The 18156-nt window shown below is 36.5% G+C and overlaps 1 protein-coding gene across 2 annotated transcripts in view; it reads left to right on the top strand.

Moving 5' to 3' along the window:
- LOC128657316 (zinc finger protein OZF-like) overlaps positions 1–18156 on the top strand; it is a 115583-nt gene that overhangs the window by 2173 nt on the left and 95254 nt on the right. For both annotated transcript variants that reach the window (XM_053711612.1, XM_053711613.1), the window contains exon 2: positions 13462–13617. In XM_053711612.1, coding sequence (XP_053567587.1) covers positions 13566–13617 — 52 coding nt within the window. In that variant the 5' untranslated portion in view covers positions 13462–13565. The remainder of the gene's footprint in view (positions 1–13461; positions 13618–18156) is intronic.

Raw genomic sequence — 18156 nt, 5'->3', positions numbered from 1 at the left:
GAAGCTGTTTATCACCTTAGCTCCACCTCCTAGCTCAATCCATGGCCAATCAGAGCCATCCTAGTGCTGGACGCTTTTACAATGTATCATTTCTATTGATGCGTAAAAGAGGATTCGTTCTTGGGTGGTATTAACTAACTATAATGTGTATATAGAAAATCAGTAAGATGTGACAGCTATTAAGAACACCTTATGAATTGTCTAAGTATATAGCATTTAACGAATACATATGATGAGTTATTATACTATTAACCTTGGGGCTAATGTGGATATTGGAGACCATATGTAAATATATACAGGTAATACTTGTACTCACTGATATTTTGAAATTATATTATCATGAGTCTAATTCTAAGGATATCCTTGCAGAGGTCTGATTTTTCGATTTTTTAATGAACCAGAAAATTAAAGATCCGCTATTCATTCTATAATAGGGACTGAACTGATGTTGAAAATAAGACATGTAAATGATTGTATGAATCATAATGATTGTATGAATTAGGATTGAATTTTATTGGGATACTATTTTGTAGATGTTATTTCCAGAGAAGGAAAGAGGTGGGGGGGGGGAAAGGGGAGAATTAAAAAAACCAAAAAGGTGAATAAATTATAGTGTGTAGCATAAAGAATGAATGTGATTGGTGTATGTGCGTATATGAGTTGTAACTTAAAATGCACCTTATCCCATAAAATAAATGTTTATATAATTAAACCATAAGTGACATTAAGGGGATTATTTGTGCTATTCAATTAAAAAGTATTAAAGTGAAAATACGGAGCCTGGGCTCAGCTAGGTAAATGTGAAATATTGTGTCTGACTTTTGCAAAAAGTAGAAAATTAGGTAATGATATATTAATGAGTGTGACGAACTAAGAAGTTAACTGTGTCAGGAAAGAACACAAGTTAAAAATACTAAAAACAAAATAAAGTGACCAACTTTAAGTGATGTTGGAATTTGTATGTGAAAAAAATTGTATGGAAATTAAAATCATAATATTTGTTCACGATATTAAAGGGATTATTTTTCCATTCTAATAGAAGGTGTTATTGTGAAAATACTGAGCCTGGGCTCACCTTAATAGTGTGAAATATGTTGTGTCTGACTATTACCCAAAGTAAAACTTGATTAATAATCAATTCATAAGTGTGACAAAATAATAAAAAGTGAACTGTGCCTAAAAGAACACCAATTGAAAACACTAAAAACCAAATAAAGTGATCAACTTGAAGTGATGTATGGGTTGTATGTGAAAAAGATTTTGAAAGAATATTTTATCATAATATCTATGTTGGATCAATGTGAATTTATTAAAGTCTTTTCACGTTTTAAATTGTAGTAGTCCTGATAGATAGTAAGATCTTTACCAAGGTTCATTGAATATAAATTGTTTCTCACATCATTATTGGAATGTATATTTCATATTGATGTACACTTAAATGAACATAGAGTAATTATTCTGTTCATTTAAGCCTTTGGGGTGTACACATTCCATCAGATAAATCCATCTTGTTTCTATTTTTAGTAGTGATTTGTCCAAGTCTCCTCCTCTTAAGCCTAATGAGATTTTCTGTATGCCATAGCATTGTAATTCTGAGGTTTTGGATTGATGATGTTTCAAAAAGTGTGTAGCTACGGAAGTAATTTTTCTGTCTTTGGACACATCATTGGATGCATTCCGGATATTCCGGAGATGTTCCATAATTCGAGTATGGAGTTTTCTTGTCGTCATTCCTATATAAGTGTACGGACACGAACATTGAAGATCATAAATGACTCCCATAGTGTTGCAGCTTATATACATTCTTATCGGATGTTGGTTGCCAAATCTATCAATGATCATCTTTTTCTTTTTAATCATGTGACTGCATGTGGAGCAGCTGCCACAGGGAAATGAACCTGTTTCTGTGGTTTTTCGTTGGTAGCTTTTCTTCACATAATGACTGGCGCTAAGCATTTCTTTTAAATTTCTAGATTGTCTATAGCCTATATCAGCTTTCTCCCCAATATATTTCTTTAATTGCTGGTCTACTTGTAATATGTGCCAGTTTTTTTGAAGTATGTCCATGATTTGATCTGACTGATCATTGTACGTTAATATCAAATGTGTTTTGTTGTCCGATTTTTTTCTTTTTAACTTTCAATAAGTCTGCTCTCGGAGTCTGGTAGGATCTGCTTTTGGCTTTTTTAATAGATCTTTTACTATAACCTCTGGATAGTAATCTGCTTTCAAGTTCTAGTGCTCTAGTTTTAAAGGTTTTCTCATCGGAGCAGTTGCGTCTCATTTTTAGAAATTCACCTACAGGTAAGGATTTGGTGGTGTTGGGGGCATGAGCACTGGTAGCGTATAGCACATTGTTGGTAGCTGTCTCTTTTCTGAAGAGATCAGTACTTAAACATCTATTACTTCGTAAATCCAAAAAGGAGACTTGGGTTAAGCTTTTCTCGTATGTCAGTCTGATATTCAAGTGATTTTTATTTAGTGTTTTAAGAAACATCTCAAGTTCTGCTTGGGTCCCTTTCCAGATAAACATAATGTCATCAATATATCTAATCCATAACGGGATATTCTGAATATATTGATCATTAGTAACAGTAAAGACAGTTGTTTGCTCCCACCAGCATAAAAATAGATTGGCATAAGTGGGCGCACATGCAGTGCCCATAGCAGTACCTTGTGTTTATAAATAAAATTTGTTGTTGAACAGAAAGAAGTTTTTGGTTAGCACAAATTGTAATAAATCCATAAAGAATTGATTATGTTCCTCACATTCTTCGGTGGACATATCAAGAAAGTATCTTACTGCTTGTAATCCTAGTTTATGGTTGATGCTGGTATATAATGATTCCACATCAGCAGTGACTAGCCAGGTATTTTTAGAAATATTAATACCTTCCAATTGCTGTAATACTTCCATGGTGTCTCTTACGTACGAGGGAAACTGGGTCAAGAATTGTCTCAGTCTAAGATCGATATATTGACTGGCTTTTTCGGTAAGATTTTACTAGCTGACAATAGATAGCCACTAGATAATACCTTTGCATTTATTCCTCAGGTTGAAGATATACATATTGGTTTAAACCTAGATCCCAACAAAGACCTATATATTACATCTATAGATACAGTGGAATTTTAACCATTATAACTGAATCTAACAAGAGATACCAGCTAAACCATTAGTATCAAGATATATCTGTACTCTTATTTGAAATGATCTCTTAGAGCAATTTTATGTGCAATATGAGCAATTGACTAGAAACTATTTGAGCACAGTATGACTTCTTGAATTACTTATGTTAATACTAGACTGTTCAAAACACAGAGCCTTATACAAAGTGGATCATTGGGAACAAATTAAAGGGGAGAACATTTTTGAGTTAACTGTCCCTTTAACATGGTTATAAAAAACTGACCGAACTGAGGAAAAAGAAAGAAATAGGATCTTTTAAAAAAGACAATGAAGGGTTAATGTGACAGCCCATAAATAGTGCACACAGCTGAGTGGTAAATTATATTGACAAAGGCAAAAACACAAGCTGAAACGCATAGATTATACACAACTCAGCTAAAGAACACAGAGAAGCTTCCACTCCCAGGACCGCTACTGAAAGATACCTGTTGCTGGTTTCCCTCTATGATAGGGCGGATGCTATCTTCAGTTAAGCGGTAGGAGAGGAGACTTGTTACAAACATTCAGATAATAAGTGACTCCCAGGACCACTAGAGTAAGTCAATATATTTACCAGGCGATAGGATTTGAAGACGCAGCAGTTCAAGTAGTGCGCGCACCCAAAAGACTTAAAAAGACAGATTGGACACAAATAAGCCTTGAACACATTTAAAGATATTTATCTATTGGGATATCACATTAAAGTTGTTTCACCAAGTCCTTTTGTTGGAAACGGACATACATTGTAATTCTGAGGTTTTAGATTGATGAGGTTTCAAAAAGTGTGTATCTACGGAAGTAATTTTTCTGGCTTTGGACACATCATTGGATGCATTCCGGAGATGTTCCATAATTCGAGTATGGAGTTTTCTTGTCGTCATTCCTATATAAGTGTACGGACACGAACCTTAAAGAGCATAAATGACTCCCATAGTGTTGCAGCTTATATACGTTCTTATCGGATGTTGGTTGCCAAATCTATCAATGATCATCTTTTTCTTTTTAATCATGTGACTGCATGTGGAGCAGCTGCCACAGGGAAATGAACCTGTTTCTGTGGTTTTTCGTTGGTAGCTTTTCTTCACATAATGACTGGGGCTAAGCATTTCTTTTAAAATTCTAGATCGTCTATAGCCTATATCAGCTTTCTAAATATGCCAACAAACATATGTAGCACCTGCTGTATCTGTAATACACACATATATCACGTGAAGAAAACCTTCATGTCATACCCCTTATACGGCTCAAAACAACACCCCTCCACAAAGCCAAACTTTCAAATGATGCCTCCGTTGGCCAGAATAAAGTCACACACAGAGTAAGGTATGCATTACACTTACTTCCAAAATGATGCGTACTGCCAGTCCTGGGGATCTGTGTCAACACTTGACTGTTTATCTGCCACCTCTTGACAGACCTCCGTAACGGGAATCCCTGTGGCACTGCAGCGTGTGTGTGTGTGAAAAACTTCCACCTTCTTCCGGGTTCCGGCTGGATCGGCGTATGACGTAGTGTCGGGAGGGAGGGGGGCGGGTGAACTGGGGGAAGTATCCGCTTGCGTCCCCAGATGCCGTTCTTCTCGGGGGACACGATATGCCGCTGTATGTCAAAAAAAGTTCATCTGTGCCTTGCTCATGTCCTCAGCATCGACCAAACGCGTTTCGGCTGTTGCCGTAATCGTAGCTGAAGGGTGTCTCTACCAAACTTATATTTAAACCATGGAAGGTGGAGGTGTGTCCGTCACATGGTACATTTTTTAACCAATGATGAAAGTTTTATGGTTTAAATATAAGTTTGGTAGAGACACCCTTCAGCTACGATTACGGCAACAGCCAAAACGCGTCAGGGTACGTGTAGTACCACCATCCACTTTGTTGCCTGAAGTGTTTAAGAATTGTTAACCCGTTTTTTCCATGTAATTTTATTGCCAAATAAAGGATCGTAAAATTGTTCATACTGGTGCCTGCAGCTTTACTTTTGTTGTTTGGTCGATGCTGAGGACATGAGCAAGGCACAGATGAACTTTTTTTGACATACAGCGGCATATCGTGTCCCCCGAGAAGAACGGCATCTGGGGACGCAAGCGGATACTTCCCCCAGTTCACCCGCCCCCCTCCCTCCCGACACTACGTCATACGCCGATCCAGCCGGAACCCGGAAGTTTTTCACACACACACACGCTGCAGTGCCACAGGGATTCCCGTTACGGAGGTCTGTCAAGAGGTGGCAGATAAACAGTCAAGTGTTGACACAGATCCCCAGGACTGGCAGTACGCATCATTTTGGAAGTAAGTGTAATGCATACCTTACTCTGTGTGTGACTTTATTCTGGCCAACGGAGGCATCATTTGAAAGTTTGGCTTTGTGGAGGGATGTTGTTTTGAGCCGTATAAGGGGTATGACATGAAGGTTTTCTTCACGTGATATATGTGTGTATTACGGATACAGCAGGTGCTACATATGTTTGTTGGCATATTTGGTTACTTTCACTATATGTTCTAGTGACTTTTACATCTGTGAGCACTGCTGTGAAACTTTACACCTATCATTTTATAGTTAGCTGCTGAAGTTATATTGTAAACATTAGAAACATGGAAACTGTTCATAATGTGGACTTGCCTCTACAATTCTATTCACTATCAAGTTCAGAGGAGAGGAGAGATGAACTAGAAATTGAAACCTTGTTTGTTACAGATCGCACTAAGTTTCCATTAAGCAAATTGTTTGAAGAAGCTGAGCATTTGCTAATTAAGGAATGTCGTTTAAAATGGGACATATGGACTTTACAAAAATATATAAGTCTGGGCATAATCCCAAGAGGCTTGCGAATTAACAAGTTTCCTACGTTCCCTGTTGAAGACACAGAGTTCATTGTGGCATGGAATGCCATTTTAACAGACTGTTCCATCCGTCTGATTAACATGCTGATAGATTTCAAGAAAAAACAATTGCTTAATGTATCTATTGAAATAGAATTATTGCAATCTGAGCTAAGCATACGCAGCACATGTACAAAATATGCAGAATATGATAGAATTTTACAGAAATCCTTAAATGAAGCTAAGGGAACTATTATGGAGGTCAAACATGAAAAATACTTGAGGGACCAAAGAGATTTTGATAGTAATAGAATTTACATTTGGAATAGAAAACTCAGATCTCAATCCTATAAAAATAAGAAAGGTAACAGGGGTGGACTCCAAGGACAGGGGAAAGAAAATAAGGGCCACCAACCCCCCAAAAAAGCAGTCACTTTTATAGATAGTGAGGTAGAGTCTCAAGATGAAAACTACAACACTGGTGCCTCTTCAGGGGAGGAAAATACCCATACACCTACCCCCATACTGGCTAGTAATATAAGTACATCTTCAAGACACACCAATATTAGAGGTAGAGGAAGGGGTAGAGCTAGAGGATCAAAATATCAAGAATTAGATGCAATAAATAGGAACACAGAAGTCACCCCTACTATGGCTTTAGAAAAAGAAAGGGTTGAAGTAGAGCAGGTTTTTTCCAGGCCCCCGGTAGGACCCGAAAGGGGGGGGGGGGAGAGATGGAGATCTTATAAAAGAAAGATATCCAGTAAGGAGGGGTCGACAGAACAGAAAGTACAATTAAAATCCATAATCAATTTGTCTGATTATGATTTAAACCCCACAGAAGAAAAGGTACTTAGTTTGGGGCTAAGCTTTGTTCCCTCCGATGATTTTGATCTTTTCTCCACATTGCTAGATGTGAATAAATTAATAAGATCTCTTACATTAAAAAAACATTTCAAAGCATACCCTTCTGATGATTATTGTATAAATACACAAGAAAGCAACACAACATCTGGATTAACATTTAATGAATGTTGCGATATAGTGAACTTAGAATCATTACAATCAGAAAGTCATATCATAGACCATGACTCTATGCATTACACCAATGCCAGTTGTCCCAGATTCAGAGGTGAATCAAAGTTTTATCCTATTCAATCCAGAGGCCACCTTTTGGAAAAATTTCACAAAAGGGTTGAAGAGGATCTCAACAAATTGGCCTACACCTCTAGATCTGGGTCAAAAGACAATTTGACCTCCAAAGAAAAATCTGCATTGAAATCTTTGAGTGAAAACAAAAATCTGGTGATAGAACAGCAGATAAGGGGGGTTCTATAGTGTTGATGAGTAGGGATTTCTTTGTGAAAGAAGCACTTAGGCAGTTGGAAAACCCGCAACAATATACCAAATTGGCTTTTGATCCTACCATTAGGTTTCAGAAAGAGCTATCTCACTTGATTGATGATGGTAAGGAAGCACGTTTTTTAGATGAGGATACCAGTAATTTCCTTTATAATAAAAGCCCAAGGGTTCCTACCTTCAACCTTTTGCCAAAGGTACACAAATCTTTGGTGAATGTTGAAGGTAGACCCATAATTAGTGGGATTGGATCCATGCTTGAGCCACTTTCAAAGTGACTGGACTCATTATTACAGCCCCTAGTTGGGGAACTTTTAAGTCATTTTAAAGACACAAAGCATCTTCTAAAAGAAATAGAAGAGATCACCTGGGGAGAAGGCTATGGCTGGTTAACCATTGATGTTAAAGCATTATATTCATCCATCCCACATGATCGTGGTTTGGAGGCCATGGCCTTCTTCCTCAGGAGATCCACTACTTATGACACATCCTTTATTAGGTTTGTACTAAAAATAACAGAATATTTGTTGACACATAATTTTTTTTGTGTTTGAACAGGAATTCTATCTCCAGAGATGTGGCACAGCTATGGGGGCAAAATTTGCCCCCTCCTACGCCAACCTATACATGGGTTGGTGGGAGCTGTGCCACATCTTTGGAGATAGCAATAAATTTAAGAACAACATTGTCTATTATCGTCGTTCTATAGATTACTTTCTTATTATTTGGAAGGGCAGCAGAGAGGAAGCCCAGGATTTTGTAAAAAACTTGAATATAAATAATGCCAACCTCCAATTTACATATGACAATGGGGAGTCTAAGATAAATTACCTAGATGTAACTCTCCAAGGAGAGAAGGAACAAAGAGTGAGGGTTGAACTTTATAGGAAACCAATCACTGGGAACACTCTGCTACACGCCAAAAGCAGTCACCCCAAACAAGTATTTAGATCTGTTCTTAAGGGACAGTTTACTAGAGTGAAGAGAAATTGTTCTCGAGACATTGAATATTCTAAACATGAGAAAGATTTATCTAAGAAATTCTCAGAGAGAGGTTATCCTAGACAAGAAATAGACAGAATTCGCAAGGAAGTAAAGGACAAAGACAGAATGAATCTCTTAGAGGACAAAGTTAGGCCCCCTAGAAATAACATTGGTTGTAAACAGATAACTTTTATCACGCAATATAGTAAACAGTACAATCAAATCTGCAATATTGTACGTAAAAACCTGACAATGCTAAAAGCAGATGATGACCTGGCACAGGTGGTGTCACAAGGGTGCAGATTTGCCTTCAGGAGAGGAAAGACGCTAGGAAATCACCTAGCACCTACACAGTTAAAAGATGACAGATCCAGGGACTCCTCTTGGCTAAGATTTAAAGGAGTATACAAATGCAGTTATGGAAACTGCATAGCTTGTAAACATGTAAAAATGGGGAATGTTGACCAACTTCGAAACCTTATGTACACAACCTCCTCCAATCAGACATACACTAGCTAGAATATATAAATTATTGATACAGAGGCCACCAAGTCATATACCACCATACCTAGAAAAATGGGAAACCGATCTGGGGGTTATTATAACTCCCCAGACGAGTGACTCGATACTTCAAGCCACCGTCAAATCTTCTATCTCATCTTCCATATTGGAAATTAACCTCAAAATACTACATAGGTGGTATTTTACCCCACAAAAATTACACAGACTATTCCGCTCACAACCTAATAAATGTTGGAGATGCGGACATGTAAACAGCAATGCAGCACATATGTGGTGGTGGTGCAATGCCATCCAGAACTTTTGGAGACAGGTAGTAGGGGAAGTAGAAAACATAATGGAAACAATATTCCCGTTAGACCCCCTAATATGGCTGCTAAACAAAAAACCTAAAATTAAATATAAACCTTACCTATGCTTATTTAGGATTATGACTAACGGGGCGAAACAACTGATAGCCAAAAACTGGAAATATAATGGAGCACCATCACTTACTATGTGGGTTCAGAAGGTTTCCGAGTTAATTTCACTAGAAGAATACTATTATCTCAAACATGGAAAAATGGATACTTATGCAGTGATAACCCAGACTTGGGACACATATCTTCAATTACTTAAAGAAAAACAACCCACAGAAAGTTAGATTGGTGAGGGGACATGGGCAGAGCAGGACGGATCCTTCCCTTTTTTTTTTTTTCTCTCTTTTCTCTCTCCTTTCCTCTTTCTCCCCTCTCTCCCTACCTTATCCTCTACCTTCTCACTACCCCTTTTTCTTTTTTCTAAGTTGTTATTACGTATATCTCTATTGATTCCAATAAGTAGAGAGTTCTAGAAAGTTAATATATTTTGTATTAAAGTAAGGATAACAAAAAACGGACCACTGTTGGATATGTAAACAACAAGGAGCTGCGTCTCCTATTATATGTATCACATTATGCATTATTCAATAAAGTTGTTTAAAAAAAAAAAAATGGGGAATGTTTTTAAGAGCGCACATACTGGTGAAGTTTTTTCACATAGAGCGCTCTTTAATTGCAGATCCTCTTATGCAATTTATATACTCAACTGTGACTTATGTACTATTCAATACACAGGCTTAACGACTCGCCAAGTTAGGACCAGGATCAGGGAACATATAAATGACATCAAACAAGGAAAATTAACAACATCTCTAGTTAGTCATTTTAAAGACAAGCATAACAAAGATCCCAGATCCCTCTCATGGACTATTGCAGAAGTGGTACATACTGACAATAGAGGAGGGGATAGGGATGCTCTCCTTTCTAAGAGAGAAATTTTCTGGATACACAGGTTAAACACCAGGGTTCCTAATGGCTTTAATTCTGAATTTGATTTAATAAATTACTGGTGTTGACTTGTGTGTCCAGAAAATATGCTATTCATTTATCTATTTATTATAATATGTATGATAAGTACTTTAATAAGTCCAATCCTCCTATGATTATTTAAGACTTAGTGGTTTATAATATCTTTAACTAGTTTTCATTTATATATGAATGTACAGCTACAAATAAATAGCAAACAACTAGGGAGATAAATATAAAGTTTGAGTTTCTAGTTTAAATCCAGAAAGTAATGTTTCCTTATCAATAAGATATACTATTATACATTAAGTGATATACATTACATGGGAGACAACTAATAATAAGTAGGTATGGAAATATCTCCCATTTATAATTGTAAATAGAACCTACACTAATATGTTAGATAACCAGGCTGTTAATGCATGAGATGAGTACTAGGATCACAAAGTGTTAATCTTTTAGTGTATTAGTAACTAAATAGAGCAACCACAATACAGGGGCGATCATATGATTTAGAAGGTGGAGGTGTGTCCGTCACATGGTACATTTTTTAACCAATGATGAAATGTTTTATGGTTTAAATATAAGTTTGGTAGAGACACCCTTCAGCTACGATTACGGCAACAGACGAAACGCGTCAGCGTCAGGGTACGTGTAGTACCACCATCCACTTTGTTGCCTGAAGGGTTTAAGAATTGTTAACCCGTTTTTTCCATGTAATTTTATTGCCAAATAAAGGATCGTAAAATTGTTCATACTGGTGCCTGCAGCTTTACTTTTGTTGTTATATCAGCTTTCTCCCCAATATATTTCTTTAATTGCTGGTCTACTTGTAATATGTGCCAGTTTTTTTTTAAGTATGTCCATGATTTGATCTGACTGATCATTGTACGTTAATATCAAATGTGTTTTGTTGTCCGATTTTTTTCTTTTTAACTTTCAATAAGTCTGCTCTCGGAGTCTGGTAGGATCTGCTTTTGGCTTTTTTAATAGATCTTTTACTATAACCTCTGGATAGTAATCTGCTTTCAAGTTCTAGTGCTCTAGTTTTAAAGGTTTTCTCATCGGAGCAGTTGCGTCTCATCCTTAGAAATTCACCTACAGGTAAGGATTTGGTGGTGTTGGGGGCATGAGCACTGGTAGCATATAGCACATTGTTGGTAGCTGTCTCTTTTCTGAAGAGATCAGTACTTAAACATCTATTACTTCGTAAATCCAAAAAGGAGACTTGGGTTAAGCTTTTCTCGTATGTCAGTCTGATATTCAAGTGATTTTGATTTAGTGTTTTAAGAAACATCTCAAGTTCTGCTTGGGTCCCTTTCCAGATAAACATAATGTCATCAATATATCTAATCCATAACGGGATATTCTGAATATATTGATCATTAGTAACAGTAAAGTATTGTTTTGTATTCAAAACCAGGAAAATTGACAATCACTTTAATCTATAGGAGAGGGAATTGATGCAAAGTAACCACAACAAAAACAATTAATGAGTTAAACAATATATTACATTTATAGTTCTGTAGCTTTAGTTAGAATATGGCTCTACTTTAACTTACCTGTATATATCACACATTATAATTCATTTATGGGTAGAACCTCTGCAGCACCCATCTTACAGAGCAAGTTGGTTTCTTCCTGAATTAAATTAAAAACTGCATCTAAACTCTAGTTGCTGTAAAAGCCCCCAGTAAATTATCAAAAGTTATTTTGCTATAAATTAAACTGTTGAGAAAGTCAAGTGTGATTATGACTCCTGGGCCTCTAAGATTTTTTTTTCTCTTCAGGACCCAGCTATAGAAGCCCCTGCAGTGCCTTTCCTCCAGTAATAATTAAAACAATATCACCAGTCTAATTCAGTTGGGACTTAAGAGTCTATAAAATATACGCCATGTGTTATCCTTTAGGTAAATATGCCAGACAAAGGAGGTTCAAAGTTACTTGTTATTATATGTGGCCTGGTCCTTGACAATGGGGCCTCTTATCAATTTCTTCATTGCAACTGTAGTTTCTCTTTCAGGGTAAAACTTTTACATGGTCTAGGAGTGAGTTGGTTGACTATTCTCTTTTCACCCGCCACTGCGGTTTTGGCCAGTTGATACACGCCTTTCCCAGAGAGAGTTGACCTTTTATTGATTTATTTAACACCCCTTATAAGGCCTTACCGACTTCTTAACTGGAGAAATAAATACCATAAATCAAACAGTCCTTGTCCGCCCAAGCTGCTGCCTCATAGACAGCAACCAATCAAACCAGGAAACACAATTGCAGCCAATACTTGTACTTCAAGTCCCTTTTATATGAGGAAATGTACTTACAGTTGACGGGTTTCTGCTTTAACCCCCCCTTGTTGGCACTGCCTCAGACTTACTGCTCTATGCAGGCTTCCTTGAGCTGCCAAATCTGTGTTCCGGCAACTTGCCTTACGCAGGCTCCAACCTGCTGTGAAGTTGTAATCTTTAATGTGGACGTTCCGGTGCCGCTCCACTGCGTGGCGTCTCCCAGTCTCTTCCGCGATCTTCAGATCTCCTGGCCATGCACTATCCTTGTGGTGATCTTGATACTCCCCTCTGCTGCTGTATCCGGCCGGGTGCAGCTGACTCTGCACCCGCTACTCCCCTGGAGTAAAGTAGTTGCTTCCAATAACAATAACATTGTGCTGATTTTCAGACTCCTAACCAAGCCCCAAATTTTCAGATTTAGACCCAGGTCTACAGACTCCTGCTGCTCCTGTTTTTCTAATGGGTCTTTTTATATGGGGGGGGGGGGGAGTGTCTGCTGTTCCTGATTTCCCAGCCTCTTTCAGTGGGTTTCCCAGCCTAACTTCATCAACAGTGCTAAACTGGTAGCTTCTAAGTAAGTTTTTAAAAGGTTTTATACTGGATTTTAGATCAGTATCTGTGCATATCATTCTTTATAGTAGTGTCTATTACATGCAGTTAAATGAAAATTGGTGTACACTGTCCCTTTAAATAGATGTATATGCAAATGGTTAGAAACCGCTTCAGCACAGAGGTTTCAAATTGCTTGGAAATAAAGGGCTAGTAATAAAGTTCTGTAATAAGTGGCATAAAAATATGTATCATAGTTTTTTTTTATAATTGCTGTCTTTTGATTAATCAGTTTTATTCACTTTAAACCCTTTGTGATGAAACAAAGTGACACTTGAATCCTGGTCTATTGATGATGCTCAGATACAGATGTTGGTCACACATAATTCACAGCATTTCCCCCTATGACAATGAACTGTGCATGAGACATCCCTCTCTCTCTTTTTGTTTAGGCCCCTGTTACTGTGAAGATCACTTACAATACACATCACTGCATTTGTCAGTAAAGGAAAAACATTATAAGAATATCTGACAAATTCAGTTGCTGAACAAGACAATGTCTGAAAAGAGCGAGAACCAAACCTCAGCCCTTCCTGATGCATACAGAGGTAAGCAGGACGTCACATGCATGTCACCTGGTTTTGTCATCAGAATGGGATAATATTTATAGTAACCAACCAGAAACATCAGTGATCTGATCGTAAATTTGCACAATCTAAAAAAGTCTTGCTAGCTATAAAGCACTCAAAAAAACAAAACTCTTCAGAGCTTGCTGAGTGCCGTATAGCGAGCATGGCTATTAGATACAAAGTGGAAACTTCACCTCTTGAAAAAAATAACTTTTGTGTTGTTCGGCAAGAGAAGGGTAATGTAATAAAATTAGGGTACAGTGCATATTCAATTAAAAATGATAAATGAAGGTCAGTTTCATTTAATGCATTGATTCTGTAAATCTTTACCAGATTGTGCAAATTTACTATCACTTCAAAGGGACATAACGGTCAGTAGTATGTTTGTGATATACAGAAGTTTATATTAAGCAGCATTTAAATACCTTTCTCTTGTTAATAAAATGATCAACATTCATGGTTCATAAAGAGCATGTGATTTGTTCTCTTGGTATCCTTTGTTGAAAAGTATATGTACATACCCTAAGCAGCAGCAGTGCACTACTAGAAGCTAGCTGATAATTGGTGGGTACACTCCTTTAGTCTCTTGTCTTTGGCTCCTGAGATGTGCTCAGCCAGCTCTCAGTAGTGCATTGCTGCTCCAAAACTGACTTTCACTATGTGTTAATATCTTTGTAGGAGTTAAAACATAGTTTTATGCAGCCAACCATGCAATAATACAATGCTATAACATATTCAAGCATTTTCTTGTACTTGTATGTCCCTTTAAATGGGGTGGTGCTGATGTAATGTTAAACATGGCTAATGCAGTGTTTTTGATTTTTTAAGCATTGTGTATTCTACAATGTCTATCGCTAGTGTGCTTTGTCTGTATAACACCAGCATACTATATATATATATATCCCTTTAATTAACTATTTGCTGTTTAATAAGGTTTATAGGCACAGAGTTGTGTAGTTACTATAATGTGTATGTGGTGTTGTTGGTCACATACAGGGAGCACTAAATCAGGGGTTTAATAAGGTTTATAGGCACAGAGCGGTGTAGTTACTATAATGTGTATGTGGTGTTGTTGATCACATACAGGGAGCACTAAATCAGGGGTTTAATAAGGTTTATAGGCACAGAGTTGTGTAGTTACTATAATGTGTATGTGGTGTTGTTGGTCACATACAGGAAGCACTAAATCAGGGGTTTAATAAGGTTTATAGGCACATAGCTGTGTAGTTACTATAATGTGTATGTGGTGTTGTTGATCACATACAGGGAGCACTAAATCAGGGGCTTACTAAGGTAGGCACAGAGTTGTGTAGTTACTATAATGTGTATGTTATATTATCAAATTTACTTAATTCTCCGGGTATCATTTGTTGAAGGAGCAGCAATGCACTACTGGTGTCTAACTGAACACATGGGTGAGCCAATAACAATTGGTATATATCTGCAGCCATCAATCAGCAACTAGAACCTAGGTTCTTTGCTGCTCCTGAGAAGGAAGCAAATTAAATAATAGAAGTAAATTTGAAAGTTGTTTTGAAATTGTATGCTTTGTCTGAATCATGAATGTCTAAATATGACTTTTAAAGGGACATTAAACCGCTAGGCACAACTACAACACAACGGTCACTACTCACCATATTATTGTTTTTCCTCCTCTGCCGGCAACTCTTTTTAGAGCTTTACTCATATTTCACCTTTTTACAGATGCTAAATGCTGTAGCTTTGCTAATTAAAAGCAATTTAAAATGGCATGGATCCACGCTAATTACAATGAGGATAAGAATGTGAAATATATAAGCACTTATAACAATATACACAAGATGAATGTGCAAAAACAGCAATATCACAGGTAAACTGCAAAGTGACTTGGTGCGATACTCCAATGTGCTAAAAAATGAGGTGGTTACAATCAGTAAAATTCAAATAAATTCCAAAAAAATCCAATATATTCAAAAATGTGTCCTGTGTAGAAAAAAATGTTTCAAGAAAGAAATGTGTGTCAAGAAAAAACAGTCAATGTTGAATAAAAGTCAGTGTTAAAAATACCACAACAGAAGTCCACAGTGAATCCGCTGGGGTGCTCCTATAGGTGTTTATCCAAAGGTATTGGTGAATAAGCAAGTGTTTGTTCAATAATATCCAATAAAAAATGTCCAATAAAAAATAAAACAATGTTATTGGTGGTGCTACCAGCCTGGGTGGGCTGGTACGGTGTGGAAAGGTGCACAATAAGAAAAAGCTCAATATAAACGATTCCAAAAGAAATTAAAGTAAAGACAATTCCAATGGTAAAAACAAATCCACAAAAAAAAAAATTAAAAATGGATCCAAAAACAAAAATAAGGGACCAAAACCAGTGTTGTCTACGCGTTTCGGCCTTCTCTGGGCCTTTATCAAGACTGGTGTTTGCTACATACTGATGGCCTTTTATAGGGGTTGTTTGGTTACAACCGGAAGTGGTTTGATTTAGCCATTTCCGGTTTGGCGAATTTTTATATAATCTGAATTGTTAATAAAATGAGTCTTAAAGTCTGTTTTCTTGTTGGAATTAATAAATAGGTGATGTTTTATTGTTATCACTTTTTAGGGAGTCTCTGTTTATCGTCTATTTTGTTTCTGTGTATCCTCCATATTTTTATGATGTCACTTCCGGTAATGGATTTTCCTTACTGGCTTGTATAATATATATTATTATGTTAGTTTTAATCAGTTGTCTTTGCTGTCTGTTATGCTGACTCATCCATAATAAATAGCTGCATATTGAATGAGGTTATGTCAGTTATTTCATATATGTTTCTTTTCCGTTTTTACAGTGTTCTGATTGGTCATGACGTCAGAGCTGTAATCATTAGGCTGAACGTAAAGTAAATTACTGACGTCTAGTTCCGTGTGTCCTTAGAATAATCTTATAAAATAATTCAGTATATGTCAATCATAGTGTGAGTATGAGTATTGTACTTGGTGAATATTATACTGGATATGTCGCTAAAATGTCACAACGTCTTCTATCATCACTGTGTACTCAGTGTGGTATATTACTTGAAGGATTTATTTGTGATCAGAATGCTGGTGTGTAAATGGTGCACAGATTATCTCCGAAGAGAGTTGAAACAGAAGTATAATGCAGATTGTTAGTGATCCTGTAGTACTTTCAGTGTTGTGTACTGTGTGCAATTTCTGGACACTACTAGGGGTTGCTTATTGGTATTATTATCATTAATTATGCGATAATGATACGATGCAATAATTTAATAAAGGATATAAATAATACGTAGAATATCTCCAGAGAGAGTTGGAGTAAAAGAGGAATACTACAGATTATTAATAATTATTAATAATTCTGTAGTAATTACAATATTACATACTGTGTATAATTTCTAAACACAGTTAAGGATTGTTTTAATATTATTCACTCTTATTGATATTTATGATTGTCCTTGCAATAATATTACAGTGCAATAATTTGATAAAAAATTGTATATGATCTTATAAAAATCATATTTGATAAACGAGAGGGGAATGTTTGTTATTGGATTAATGAGGTATTCAGGTCATTAGTATAGTATGTTAATGTCATATAATGACATACTTGAGGTTAATTGCAAATTTTGGACTATAATAGACAAAAATAAAATTAAAAGAAAATATAAAAGATAAAAAATATATAGTATATATGCTTATAGATCAGTTGCTCAGTTGTATTTTATACGGCTTGGGATCTAGTTTAAAGTGCGGTATTCTAAACATGGTAAATATCAATTGATCACCTTTAAGGGGGTATATTTAAGGGATGAGTGTCCTATGTGTTTAATCTCAGAGATATGTTAAAATAGGTGGATGGTTTGATGCCTGCGTCTTGGCGTAATGGAATAATGGGTAAGTGTTAAAATATTGGCTTACCCATTATATAGATGAGTGTCCTATGTGTTTAATCTCAGAGACATAGGGATGAGTGTCCCATGTTTTTAATCTAAGAGATATGTTAAAATAGATGGATTGTAGGTACCTGCGTATTGGCGTAATGGAATAATAGGTAAGTGTTAAAATATTGGCTGGATATAAAGAATACAGATTATTGGCTGGATATAAAGAATACAGATTTTCTCTTTATTTTTAAGTTTTTTTAAAAGTTTTTTAAATTATTTCTAGCCTGTTTTCAGGGACTAAGGATAAAATGAGATAACTGGAAGGAGGCTTAATTTCTAATGCTTGGCCCATTGGCCTTCAATTATCTGTGTGGGGAGAGTTATTTCTAAAATAGAAGATCCAAATTGAGGACAAAATACCTAGAGAGGAGAGGATCATTAGTGAAGATATAAAAATGTTATGTCATATTGAATAAGTGGGAGAGGTCTTCCTTGTTATTTAGCCCTTTAGGGTGCAGACAGTCCAAGTTGAAGATCCACTTTGATTCGGCGGTCAGCAATTTCTTCGTATAATTGCCGCCCCTCCAGTCCTTTCGTACCTTCTGTATGCCCATGTATGTTAAATCCTTTATATTTCCCTTGTGTTTACTTG

The sequence above is a fragment of the Bombina bombina genome, chromosome 4 (genome assembly GCF_027579735.1).
Source record: "Bombina bombina isolate aBomBom1 chromosome 4, aBomBom1.pri, whole genome shotgun sequence".
Classification (NCBI taxonomy): Eukaryota; Metazoa; Chordata; class Amphibia; order Anura; family Bombinatoridae; genus Bombina; species Bombina bombina.
Note: the sequence above shows the minus strand (reverse complement) of the source record. Positions and strands in the feature narration are given on the sequence as shown.